The sequence below is a fragment of the Mastomys coucha genome, unplaced genomic scaffold (assembly GCF_008632895.1).
Source record: "Mastomys coucha isolate ucsf_1 unplaced genomic scaffold, UCSF_Mcou_1 pScaffold22, whole genome shotgun sequence".
Classification (NCBI taxonomy): Eukaryota; Metazoa; Chordata; class Mammalia; order Rodentia; family Muridae; genus Mastomys; species Mastomys coucha.
Genome location: NW_022196905.1, coordinates 45090222 through 45104462, shown reverse-complemented (window position 1 = coordinate 45104462; position 14241 = coordinate 45090222). Strand labels below are relative to the sequence as shown.

At 38.4% G+C, this 14241-nt stretch overlaps 1 protein-coding gene across 7 annotated transcripts in view; it reads left to right on the top strand.

Annotated features, from left to right (window-relative positions):
• Ppargc1a (PPARG coactivator 1 alpha) overlaps nucleotides 1–14241 on the top strand; it is a 657537-nt gene that overhangs the window by 606533 nt on the left and 36763 nt on the right. For all 7 annotated transcript variants that reach the window (XM_031342259.1, XM_031342258.1, XM_031342261.1 and 4 more), the window contains 3 exons: nucleotides 7540–7734; nucleotides 9911–10033; nucleotides 10892–11096. In XM_031342259.1, the coding sequence (XP_031198119.1) occupies nucleotides 7540–7734; nucleotides 9911–10033; nucleotides 10892–11096 (523 nt within the window). The remainder of the gene's footprint in view (nucleotides 1–7539; nucleotides 7735–9910; nucleotides 10034–10891; nucleotides 11097–14241) is intronic.

Genomic DNA, 14241 nt, shown 5'->3' with positions numbered 1-14241 from the left:
GGGATAGGAAACATCAAAGGCACAAGCCTCAGGAGTGAATACCTGGTGCTTTGTGGACTAGTCCATAAGAATTCAGGCAGGTGAATGGTGGCATTGATGCTGAGATGCTGCTGTCATGGAAAGTGATAACCACATGACCCACTTTAACTGTGATGGTGTGGGCCAACCCTGGGAGGCCAGTCTCTATGGTTTGGATAATAAATCATTTGGTGAACACTTAGCTACTCTGTAAACCCTTTGGATTTGGGGTTTTATTTTTGGGAATCTGAAGGGGCCTGGGTAGGAACTGGCAAGGAAAGGCATGAGACTTGACCGATTTTCATCACGGTTACTTAGTTTTCTGTGTTGACAATGGAGGATGGTCATTCTTGATTGCGTCATGCATCCAGATTTGAGTATCTTCACTGGAGCCTGTGCAGCTGCTAGCACTGAGAATGGGAGCATCTGTTCTCTTAGTCTGCTGTCTGGTGTCATTGAACTTTCTGCAATGATGTTTCTCTTCATTTACATCCAAGGTCAAAAGGAATGCCTTGCTGGCTCTTCTCGAGTTTATTGAGCTTCCTGCCACCATTCGGTTCCTTCTTCCTCCTACTGTGAGAAACAGATATGAAATGTCACTTTTCTGTTTCTCTGAAATAGCTCATTTTGCCCACACCAACCATTCTATTGAACTTCTGTATTTACACTTTGCTTCCTATAACTGCTTCAGAATAATGAATTCCACATGTTCCCTATATGCTTATTAACTCATGAATATTGTGATATAAGTTAATAAGTTAGTGTGGAATCTAAGTGCAGATGTGAATATGAATTTTATGCTTGCTTAAGTAGGGCCATATGTATTCATGGGAATTAAATGGATTCCTACAGATCTAAATATATCCACGTAGAAAGAAAAAAAAATCTTCAGATTTCCCTGTATTTTATTCCACTTGCATTTTATTTCATCTTTGAAAGAATTAACCTTAGTTCTTGATCATTGCATCCATCAGTTGACATGAATAATCAAGACAAAGAGTATAAAGTACTGATTATAAATTATTATCTAGTCAACTAAAAGTAACTATGCAAGAACAGACAAGAGGCCGGGCAGTGGTGGCGCATGTGGTGGTGGTGCATGCCTTTAATCCTTGCACTTGGGAGGCAGATGTAGGCAGATTTTTGAGTTTGAGGCCAGCCTGGTCTACAGAGTAAGTTCTAGGACAGCCAGGGCTACACAAAGAAACCCTGTCTCGAACCCCCCCAAAAAAGAAATATATATATATATATACACACATATATATATGAGATTAAATATTGTTCTTAAAATGTGTACTTGTTTTATATGTACACGTTTATGTACATAAATATGCATGTACATATACATATATATGCATACATGGGTTCTAAGAGGGATATTATAAATGTATATATTTGTATTAAATGGTCTGTATGTGTACCCAGATAATGAATTTAAAATTTGTATTCTTTTTCTTGGCCCATACATTTTAGCATTTTAGAACCCACCAGAAATTGTTGGTTCTAAGGATAAATGGCAATAAGCAAACCCTTGGTGTTTCTATAAAATATGAAAACACACTGAAGTATTTTACAATGTATACTGCAAACTAAGAAGGCCTGTTTGAAATTACTGTTTTTACTTGTATATACTTGTGGGGTTTTAATGTTCTGTTTTTTTCTGCCTTCAATGTCAGTACCTTGTTCTAAGTTCTATATTCCATATGGTAAACAGAAGTAAGTAGGGTATTTTGGGGACTCTGCTTCAATGATGAGGAAAGGTCTAGGATCCCCTGTGGGCTATATAGAGATCTTACCGGTTTCTTGTTGATCATTGGAAAATGGAGGCAGGCCAGCTTTTGGTGTCCTTGCTTGGAGAAGCAAAAAATACCATAGTGGATTATGACAGTACAGGCAGAGAAAGAAGAAAGCAGGTAGAAAAAAGTTGTTTGAAGACAGTCAGCACATCTCACTCCCCTTCCCACCAAGAGGCCTCTGGGAGCTCAAGCAAGCACAACCTAGAGAAGAGATGTCTTGCTCTGTGCGCAGTGCAAAGTGTGGGGGGTGCTTAGTCTAGATGGTTGTCTTTTAATTTCATTTCAGAATACAACAACAACAGCAGCAGCAATAACCACAAATCTTAATTTTCTTTACTTTGAATGAAGCTTCTTCCAAACCCTGTCATGTTTGTAATGAAATCCAAAATCCACACATGCAGACTTGGCTGTTGTTATTGTTGTCTAACAATTCATATAAGAACTCTGTGCATTATGAGAGATTCAGGTAAGGGTGCCTATGATCAACTGGATTCCTCATTTAGGCTTTCAAATCCATCATAAAAGTCACTTCTCTATTTACTTATTTGAACTCTTGGTAGGATGTAGTGGAATGAATAATCCAAAATAGTGGATAATCCAAAAATGTCATTTATATTTGGCTTTGGAATACACTACCAGATGTTACTCTAGCAGATTTCCCTTCCTAATTAGGCCTCACTTAAAGTAGAAGTTAATTTCATCTTCATTAGCTGTTTCCAAATCAGCAGGATAGGGCAAGAAAGAGGCCTAGGGCATGCTGGGTACTTGGGGGAAGCTGGCCCAGAGTGGAAAGCCAGTGGTAGATTGTGCACATAGGAAGAAATTCAAATGCAGGTAATCAAGATGATGGGTGTGTATACTGGAAATGCTTCTGAGAACCAGCCTGAAGAATTCTCAAGTTGTATTGACACTTTTTCTCCTATTAATCATACATTCAGAAGAAGAAAAAGGTGTTCTGTAGCAGGAATGAGGCAGAAAACCTGAAACTTTGCATAGAAAAAAAAAATAGAGACACTGGAAGGTTAAGTGACCTCTCACACAGATTGATCTTTGAGTCAACAGTTCCTAAGAAACTGAAATTGATTAATGAGTGATAAGAAGACCCCCCCTCCAGTTTCCTTCTTATTGATGATTTGAATAATGAGGAAGCCTGAATTCTCATGGCCTAATTCACATTAAGAGAGCTAAGATAATGAAGCTGTGATTAAATGGCTATTAAACTATTTTTATCAAACAGAGATCAAGCAAGTGTGAGAATCTGGGGATGCAGAGTGTAATTGCAATTCTACAAGATGCAGAAAAAATTACTATCATAAGCAGGGCACGGTCCTTCCATAATAGGCTGCATTTAGAAACCTTTGGGATGCCACATGCGGTTTTCCTCTGTGTTTCTTCCTCCAGGTGTCTGTTAGCAACCAAGTCCTTCATCTTTTCCTTGATTGGGTGGATTTATTTGCTCTCTAGGGTATGTTGCTGGATGAGCTGAATGCACTGTGTGCCCAACCACCATGTCTTTCTTCTTTAGCAGTTGGTAGGTCCTTTTGTTACTATGCACAAAGCAAGACATCCCAGTTCAGTCCTGGAGTCTGGGATTTAAATCTTCGGCTGATCATAGGGACCCATAGGAACATGGTCTACCTTCTTCAACTGTGCCATTTGGATTATGTCATACTCAGTGCACAAGTCATTTCAGGACACTGGAGTCTCAAAGAGCAGTGATGAGTCTCTGGATTCTGTTGACTGTTCAAGACTATTATTTATTAATGATGAGGCATGGCTTAGGAATTGTTGCAGATTCTAGATTTGGACTCGTCGGTGTAAAAGCCAGTGTATCATCTGTCACTGGAAATTCTTTACACCTGGAGTGAGGTTTTGTTGGCTGTGCCTCCTTTCTTCCTGGAGAGCCCTTGGAGAGTGGAGTTTTACAGACCCACAGATCTTTATTTAGGTCAGAAAAGTAGCAGCAGAATTGTACTGTGTAAGGAGAAGCTAAGGTTGAACTCTTCCCCCGCCCTCTGTCTGCCCCCCGCCACCTCCCCACCACCCAGAAATGTCCTTAATAGCTTCAAAGAAACTATGGAGATGCTGGTTGACTGGGACTTTCCTCTCTCTTCTGCTATGAGGAATCCAATGGAGTTGGTGATCTCCACACAACTTGTGTTGTTTGACGGCTCTCACTCTCCATTCTCTATGTCTCAATCTTTTAGATCAGTGATTCTCAGCATCCATAATGCTGACACCATTTAGCCCAGTTCCAGGCTTTGTGGTGACCCCAACCAGAAAATTACTTCCTTGCTATTCCATAACAGTAAGTTTGCTACTGTTAGGACTTGTAAATATCCGATATACAGGATATGTGACATGTGACCCCCAAAGAGGTCTCAACCCACAGTTTGAGAATCACTGATTTGGCTAGAGCCAAGAAATACTCTGTTTTATAAAACTGTAATTTCAAGTGAGACTGGAGAGCAAGGCAAAGGCCAAGGCTGTGTCACCTTGCAATGTCACCAGGCTCACTCATGCAATGCCATTCTCTGTTACGTATGAACAGACATGTGTTCATAGGCCACTATGCTTCATCTGCGGCGACTTTGATTTATTTGCTCTGTAAATTGGGACCAGAGCAATAATGGAAAGTGACATTAATTGTTTAACAGAGTCCTCTTTGTCACATCCATTGCTTCTCTGGAACAATGACTATTGAAACTCACAGAAAACTAATTGAAATTGCTACAGTGAGGGACAGTATCCACTCAACTTTGCATGTAAAAATATTTGTTGATCTTTGATATGGAGGCATATCACTAGGCTCTCATAATGAATAAAAAACAGTTTGGGATCATAACATTCATTCTTCCAAAGTTCAGGATAACCGTCACGACCTTGGAGCATACAGGGATAGTAAACATACCTAATGCATGTTCTTAGTTAGCACAGTATAGAATGGCTGGTCTTGCTGGTGTGTACTGGGTGAGTAGTAGCCTCCTCCACCGAAGCATCTCAGCACACTTACACATTTTCTGTGATAGCCTCCCTTTTGCAGGGCCTCCCCTCCCATTTAGCCTCCCTTTTCCAAGGCCTCCTCTCTTGTTGTGCTTTCAGGAAAGGGGAGAATTAAAATAGTTGCTGGTTTAATCAGATCTTGTAAATTAATTATGACATTATCAAGCTCCAATATTTCTACCACTGTGTGTGGTATACATTCACTCCTGCTTATTAAAGAAATCTGTGAAAAAAGTTCATTTAAGTGTTCTTTGTCATTTTGACTTGATTGGAATTACCGGAGTTTGTTTACACAAGGGATAAAACCGAGGCGCTATTGTATTCTGTGATTGAAAGCAAATAGCAGCTTGTAGTACTGCTGGAAAGCCAATCACAAATTTTAAATCAGGGTAAACAAAATTGTTCATTTATTTGTAAACATTCTTAACATTTTTTTGTGTTCTCTTTTGAATTCTGTGAACTGAACCTTCTTGAAAAAACTGGAAAGGTATTCATGAGAAGTGCCTAGTTTAATGAAAGTCCATCTGTACCTTGGTTTACATGTGCATTTGAGACATCTCTGAAGATTATTTTATTAGAAAATACAGTCACTTATAGTAATGTAAATTTCATTATTTTGATAAGAATTGGTAGAATATTTTATTTAAATACAATGTTACTGAGAAAAGTTTATGATTTGCATTTGTTTTTTATTTTTGCCACGAGGTAAGCAATTAGGACTGAAGGATACTCAAGATGGAGTTATCAGAATTATTGGATACTAGATTATGTTAATAGGCAGAAAAAAGGAAAACATTTCATTATATTTATTATTGGGAGAATATGGAAGTATAGAGAGGAGCTGGGTGGGCTGAGGGTTGTTTGTTGTTATTATACACTTTAGAGTTAGATGGATGTTTAGGTGGTGGCAGTAAATGTGCCATTTGAAAAGGACTGTGAAGTTCTGGTTGTATTTCTCTTCTTCATTAGAAGTTAAGATTCAATCCATTTGTCACACTGTAATGTGCCCAAAGTCTACGTCTATAATCTCAAATCCAGGGACAGTAGGGACATGTCACATGCAAATATTAATACCCACAGAGAATAAAATAGCTCTTCTGGGCCTCTTGAATCCAAAAGAAAACAAAGTCTGTCATTTGACTTCTAGATAGAAAGTGATCAGTAATAAGAAAAAACATTTTTTTTTCCTTGTGAAAATAGAATGTCTAAGTGATAAGGCCCTGCCTAATTTCTCTAGTAATACAATTTGATTTTCTGATTAGCTGTCCTTTTCTGTGATTCTTATAATTTTGTCAGGTCAATTAACTAGAGTTCAGTGCTAGTGAGAAAGGCAGTGTGGGCACTGCCAGCTTCATTAGATGTCAGCAACTTAGGTGCATTTTGTAATAGAATCATGTGGGATAATTTAGCCATATTGTTAATGTCATAGCTTACAGAACTTGACAAAAGAAGAAAAAGGAAAAAGAAAGACCCTTTGAAAACAGGTCGACTTGGACATTTAATGTAGAATGCTAAAAGAAAGAAAAGTGATATACACCTTCTCTGTGAGTGCCAATAAATACCATCAATGAATTATTAAACCATTGACCATTTGTTCCATGTTCCTAGCACTGAGGCTGATTGATTACATGCATATTCAAGAACATATTGTCATATTAACAGATACTGACATTCCAGTTTTTGTACAGAGACCCAAAATTAACATTATCTCATATAATCTGTTTATAAACTATTTTTCTTTCCAGTAGAGGGAAGAGTTCAGTCTCATTTTTCTTTCTATTTTCAATCCTTACCATGACATCCCTAAAGACTAAGGCATTCAATAACATCTATGGAAGACACAAGTCAAGATTAGTTTTGTGTGAGCATACGTGAAAATGAGTTCATGCAGGAGTTACAATACATTGCAGAAGCCCCTACTAAAAACCATCTTATGCTGGTGTTATCCCTCTGGCACAAGAGATGAGTCTGTTTAAAATACATTGCAAGGGAAAGTTTCCCCTTAACAACTGTCTTCATAACAAGGAATGCAGATATTGTAGAGCACAAACCTGAAGAATTGATAGTTACACTAAAGAAGTTAAGAGAAAGAGCAGCTTTACTCGGAAAGGTCCCAAGTTTGGGTTTTGGAGACAAGAGAGCTATAATATGGGAGAAGTATCCAGTAGACAGAGATTTATGATTTAGGTTTGGAGAGATGTCAGGGAGAAAAATAAATGATTTGAGAGTGCACAATGATGAGATTATAATTGAAATCATAAAAGTGTGTAGATTCCCTTAGTATATACTGTTCAAGTTTCTGATGGTGTTCATGTGCAAAGACATCTAAATATTTGGAGTAGCATACTATGTGGGAGATCTAGGAACTGTATATGAAGATTAGATGATGCTTAAAATTCTCTCAAGGCTTGAGATTTCCTGAGTTAGAAACAGAAAGCATAGGGATATAAAAATGAGTATAATACAACAGTATTAAGAATTGACCTAGCAGATTGTCAAACCAGACAGCTCCAAGATCAGCAGATGTATTTGGTAATCATATGATTCAGACTAAGTGTGAGTTAAGAGTTTGAGGAAGACAGATCCTTTTGCTGTGGACACTGAAGATTTCATAGTTTCCTCACCAGCCTGGACATGTTCAGCCTCTGCTGATCAATCATGGTGTCTACTTCCTCATGTCAACCCACTCATGTCTTCTATATTTTTTTTTCTACTTCTGCAGAAGATAGATGAAGAGAATGAGGCAAACTTGCTAGCGGTCCTCACAGAGACACTGGACAGTCTCCCTGTGGATGAAGACGGATTGCCCTCATTTGATGCACTGACAGATGGAGCCGTGACCACTGACAACGAGGCCAGTCCTTCCTCCATGCCTGACGGCACCCCTCCCCCACAGGAGGCAGAAGAGCCGTCTCTAGTAAGAACCCTTCCTACTGTTTAACAGTAGTTAGAGTTGCCTCTGGCTGCCCAATGCATGACTATGGTGTAAGAACTGTCAGGCTTGGATTCTTAATTCAGACCAAAGTGAAAAAGAAAAAAAACAAGACCCAGGACCCTTCCTAGATTTGCCCATTCTATAATTCTCTGTTAAAAGGGTCAATAATATGTTGCTTACAGGATGTAATGAAAATTATTTACAAAACAATCTTTTACCATTCTCATATATGTGATTGTATGTCTTAGAATTATTAAAGTTCACCAGAAAAGCTTACAGTACGGCTATAGAAAGAAAAGACTAAACGTTGACCTGTGATTTTTAAAACCTTATATCAAAATGATTCAATTTTTTTGATTTTAAGATTTAAGATGAACATGTCATTGAATTTTTTTATGTTTATGGTTTTTAAATTAAAATAGAATTTTATTAATTTCCTCATTTTCTACCACTCCTCCAGTCCTTCCGAGTCTTTCCCTCTTAAGCTCACCATGCTCATGGCTCTCAAATTAATAGCCTCTTTTATCAATTATTACTATTACATATATGTATATAAATGTATGCACAAATACATAAGCACAACCTGCTATGTCTAGATTATTTGGTGTGTGTTTAGATGGTTTCAGCATATGCAGAACTTTTTAGTGGTTACACAGTTTCTTGTTTTGTTTTGTTTTGTTTTGTTTTGCATGGAGATGCTATGATTTATTAGGCAATGCAACATGATGAAATATTTAGTTTTTTTTTCTTTCCATGTTTTTGCTGTTAACAGATTGTATAATAATGTTTACCTGTCTTTGCCTATAATTCTAAAAACAGAATTGCAAAGTCAGGCACTGTGCTCTAGCTTAAGCCTTTCAATCAGCATTTCTTATGAAGATGGAAAAATAATAGCTCTTCTGCAGCCCAAGTTACTGAAATCTGTGGTAGGCCATGGAGAGTAAATTTGTTGGCCATGAGAAGTGACTTTTATTTTCAACAAAATGCTTGACCAGAATTTTATTAGTTCTGAGTACAGTTTGTCTCCTCATCTATGATAGCCATTTATCATTTGCCGTAAGTCTCATGGAAGAGCAATGCTGTGTAAATTATTGAATGCCATTGTTCTAACATTAATAAGATATTCTGGCATGCCATTGGGAGGTTGATTCTCTCAAATTGTTAAGTCTGAAGGAACTCTACATGAGCATATGGAGATTTGCTTGTTTCCATTTTGTAGCCTAAGATGTCTGCTCTTGAGGAAAAACATTACACGTGTAAATTATCCCTCACTCACCATGCCTTCCATGTGTCATTGGCTCTGTGGCTCAGTATCCTAATTCCTGAACGAGGATTCGCATCTGTGCAGTTTGTTCAATTGGGAAGCGTTGTTGGGTCAAAGACATCCTGCGTGTCAGAGCAGGGTGGCTCTTCAGAGCAACTCATACTAATGAAGAAACTGGGTTGATAAAATAGTAAGTGGTAAAGCCAGGCATTGTAGTACATCCCTATGATCCAGGTGCTTAGGAGGCCGAGGGAGAAGAGTGTCCAGTTGGAGTCTTGTTAGGGCTGCATACAAGGGGCCCTGACTCCAAAAGCAAAGACACTAACACAGATCCAATAAATACTTGGCTGGTGTTATAACCCGTGTCTGGGATGTTGAACAACATTTTATTTACAAATCCTTTTTTCCTTTCTCACTCCAATGACAGCTACTGCCCTAATCCACATATTTTTAAATTCCATACATTTAAATGTTTAGTTACAAAACATGATGAAGAAAATGTTCTCATTGATTATCATGTGAGCTTGAAGGGCCTAGAGAGGAAACTTTAATTCCTAACCTCTACCCCTCAAAGCATTGGTGGGTCAGAGAGCCTGGTATTGCTTGGAAATCTCTTTAGGAATGGTTGTGTCATTATTCTATATAAAAATCATTTAAAAATTAAGGACAGCAATGTCAAGTTTCAAATAAAAGAAAGGAAAATATTTTCCTAGGTTGTACTGTCGTCTTAAAATCCTTTCTTTTAAGTGAAACTATTTCCTTTATCATTCTTGTGGTAAAGTGTGGTATAGTTAAAAAGAAATATAATGAATTCTATTCAAGCTTCTGTTACTAATTCAAAGCTTAGAAGATGTATAACTTTTCTTGCTTTCCCCTTTTCTGGTATATGTCTAGCTTAAGAAGCTCTTACTGGCACCAGCCAACACTCAGCTCAGCTACAATGAATGCAGCGGTCTTAGCACTCAGAACCATGCAAACCAGAGCCACAGGATCAGAACAAACCCTGCCATTGTTAAGGTATGCTCACAAGCATTTTAATACAGGGGAGAGTAGGGGTGGGGCTAGGGGAGCTGCATGAATCTGTGTAAGAGACCTGAAGTTTGAATGTATTAATTTAGCCAGGATTGGCAGCTGTCTCTAGAGAGGAAGCAGATACAAAGTGGGTCTCCAAACACTGTACTGGGGCTCAGGGAATCTAGGATGAGTTCCCCTTATGAATTGTTTTTTTGATTATCAGAATGAGTGATTCCTTTCCCACTTGATAAATATGTGCAGTGGTCTGCCCTACAACACAATTTACTGGTCGGCTGATAGCTGTGGTCTGTGGATGACTTTAAGATGCAGGGTGGCTGTTTTGCCAGCTGTTTAACCTGAGAAAGACTATTTCGGATTCACTGTGAAAGATCCGTCTCTGCCATTAATTGGAGAAAAGGCTGGCAATGACATAATTCAGTTAGCGGGCTGTATTAAACAATGTTTGTCTTGCCATTCGCTGTGAGCGAAAGCGGAGCGTTAAGGGGTACTTAAGAGAGTTGTGAATACTGGGCTTCAGCAGTCAGCGGTAAATTAAGGTTTAAAGCAGATTTTTTTTTTCTTTCCTCACAGTAAAGGCGCTGTAGGGTCTTGTTAGTTACATGTTGCTGAGTAGGAACATCGGGATGTAGGGGAAATGAAATAAAAAACTGCATAAATGACATTTAGGAATTTTAAATGTAATTTTCTTCCTTGTTCTGCAAACAATTATTCACAGCTCATAGATCCAGTACACTTAGACTGAGCACTTCACCGAAAATCTCATCTCTTCAGAAAACCTATATCCATTCTGATAAGGTTCACTTCACTAATTTTAGCTTTCTTTATGCCTTGTTTTTTAAGACCGAGAATTCATGGAGCAATAAAGCAAAGAGCATTTGTCAACAGCAAAAGCCACAAAGACGTCCCTGCTCAGAGCTTCTCAAGTATCTGACCACAAACGATGACCCTCCTCACACCAAACCCACAGAGAACAGGAACAGCAGCAGAGACAAATGTGCTTCCAAAAAGAAGTCCCATACACAACCGCAGTCGCAACATGCTCAAGGTAGGCCTGTCCAGGAAGCGAGAGCCACCAGCAGGGGCGCTGAACACAGTGGTGAAGTTTGAGCACAGGGCCCCTGCGCTTCATCCCATCTGTGTTTGTCTGAGGCAAGGGGAGGAAGGGGGTGGGAAGGTCTTCTATGGACACAGATTGATTGTATCCCATTCAGCTGATGGGTAGCATGAAAAATGAGCTCTACAGACACCTGGATTCTTAGCGGGATGGAGCGGGGCCGCGAGGATTACAATACTTTTGAGGCTTATACACATCTGGATTACCGAGATCATTGACTGTTATGTGCGATCGTTGGCCAATTCTTTATGGGGTTCTTTGATTTTTCCCTTTCCAGTCGTGGAAAAAAAAATGAGACACGGGAGATCTCCTCCGTCTACCTTGAGAAGCAGTAAATAGCATTATGTAGTCTCTCTGAATAAAAGCATTCTTGTTTGACTTTTTAAGACCACCTGCTAGGCTCACAGATTTTTACTTTGCATATAAGAATTTTGGAAATTTCTGATTTCCTCTGCCTTTCGTATTTAAAAAATATTATGTAGATTAAACAAAACATCTGGGTTGATCTTTATTAGTCCCCTATGTAGGCAGGAAGCTGGTGCTTCCAAGGCAGATCTGGTGATTTGGGGAAAATCTCTAAAGGCAGAGATACAGTTTTCTCTCTCACCTCTTCCCCTTCCAAATGTTGAAGTTCAGGAAGCATGGCGTTTGATGAAAGTAATTGTTGCTTTAAAATAGGCCAGCTTCTGCTTTCTACCTGGAATCATGTCACAGAAGCAGACATATTCTGTAGTAACTACAAACATTCCTCTCTTGTGTTTCTGGTTTTCTAAACTACAGCTTCAGGGTATTAAGTAGTCCCTGTCTTGTTTGAAGCATGATTATTTCGTACAGATATGCTGCTGCTGATTATAAGATGGTGATGATGATGATGATGATGATGATGATGATGATGATGATGACAATGATGATGATGACGTCAACGACGATGATAATTTTAATAAAATAAGGATTTTTTTCTTGGGCTTTGTAATTCCTCTGCCCTCCTACCTTAGAGTACTTTTAGGAATTTCCTTTAATATTTTCAATCAACTCTCCATTAGATTTTGTTTGTTCTTTCCTTGTTGGATGTGTCAAATTTGCTGTTCATCTCTGTCACTTTAGAGAACTAAATGTCACTAAATGGACCAAATGCCCATACAGCTTTCTCTGCCAGGATTGGCTGCTGATCACATTCTCCATAACTTTTGTTGGTTTTGTTTGAGTAGACAAATTGATGATGTTGGAGGCCTAGGAAAAGAAGCCCACTGAACTTGATCCAGTGAGTGAGTCAAGAGTCCATTGGGCTCCTCCTGACCAATTCCCTGTCATCCATTCATTTCCTGGAGCTGAACTGAGAGTTTCAGGCCCTTTGAAATCCCATGCTTAGGAATCTGGTCAATAAGCATGTAGTTTAAAGTCTTCCCCCAACCCCCTGCTCTCTTGTATTCTTTAGAATTTGAGATTTTCTTAATGTTCACCTACTACTACATATTACTGTAAACTTTTACAAATGATGGCATTGAGCAATAAAATAGGTACCTGGAAGATGGATTCCCTGAGGGAGACCAGCTATATGCAGATATTTTTTAAAAGTAAAAATCTGTGGTAAACCCTAAAAAAGACTCAACACAGAAAAAAGCCTGCTGATTCAAATGAAAAAGAAATGTCACAGTTATTAGAAACCTGGGAGAAATGAAGCTGGGCATGCTCTTAATAACCAATAGGTGCTTACTCTCCAAGATTAGTTAAGTTGTTCAAAATTAGGTAGAAATCACACGGAGAGCCAGAGATCATTTGATGAGAATAGTCAGGTGACTTTTTTCCTGTGTTGGTGTGTTCCTGACTGGGCTTTTGATCTGCTCTTGTCATACTGTGGCAGCATGCACTTTTGAGTTCCTCATGCTAATTACCTAGTTGATAGTGTGTGCTGAGAGTATCATTTATTCACTCACACATGTAGATGCTATTCAAAAATAGCATCTCCATGGAGGATAACATGAGGGTCCTAGCATCCCATGGTCAGTGGGTGCTTCGAATAGCACCAGTGATATTCCCTGTAAATTAACTTAGTGGTCCTCATGAGATAGTCTGTGTGTTCCAATGTCAAATCAGGGTTCTGGTCTGAGGGTAGCTACAGGACTGTACCCTTTGAGCATGCCTTTCATTCCTTATTTGCCTCTGCTGACACTAAGAATGCTTGTGGTCAGTTCTTTCCCTCTGTTGATTTAGGCTTCCCTGTACCTAGCTATCTGGATTTTTGAGACATTTATATGAGCACTTAATGTGCCTTTTCTACATCCCCATTTCTGCTTTTCAATGTACATTTATTGTGTGATTTAAAGGTTCATTGTTCCTTATTGGATGATATTTTCTATAGAACCTGTGTAAATTATCCTGGCTATTAGAGAAATACCATAAAAGCAAGTAAAATTTGTTCATAAATTCATTCTTTTTGAAAGGCTGATTAAATTAGGCATACTCAAAAATTAATGTACAATCAGCTCATCTATCTGTATATATGTAAAAGCCAATTAATCAATGTACCTAATTTGTAGAAGACAGCATGAGCTTCATATTTCTGGATGCACATCGGATAGATGATGTACTTACTACTCAATTGTTTAAAAACTAAGTCCTAGTCCACAAATTAAATATGTAAATACTATTTTTCCACATAAAGTACCTTATTCCAGACTAATTTGGACATAAATAATATTTTTACATTTCAAAGGACCTTAATTACTGGGGTTGATTAACTTACTTTAAAGTGCATTGAATTTAATTCCTTTTGATAATAGGACAAGGAAATATCGGAGTGCCTAAATCTGGCAAGAATCTGTTTTATGGTCCTGTAGGCATCACTTAGCATCTTTGTGTCTCAGAGTAGTCAACCGTAAAGTAAGAAACTATTCTAGAGACCCTTTCTGCTTCAAATCTATGATCTTCATTACACATGTAACTACCCTTTGACTTTCTGAAGGTAGTTAACAGAAAAAAAAAAAGACAAAAGCTTACATGAATACATCTCCATAGATAAGCATACATATACATAATCTATTTCTCATCATCTATATTCTTCCCACTCAAAGTGCAG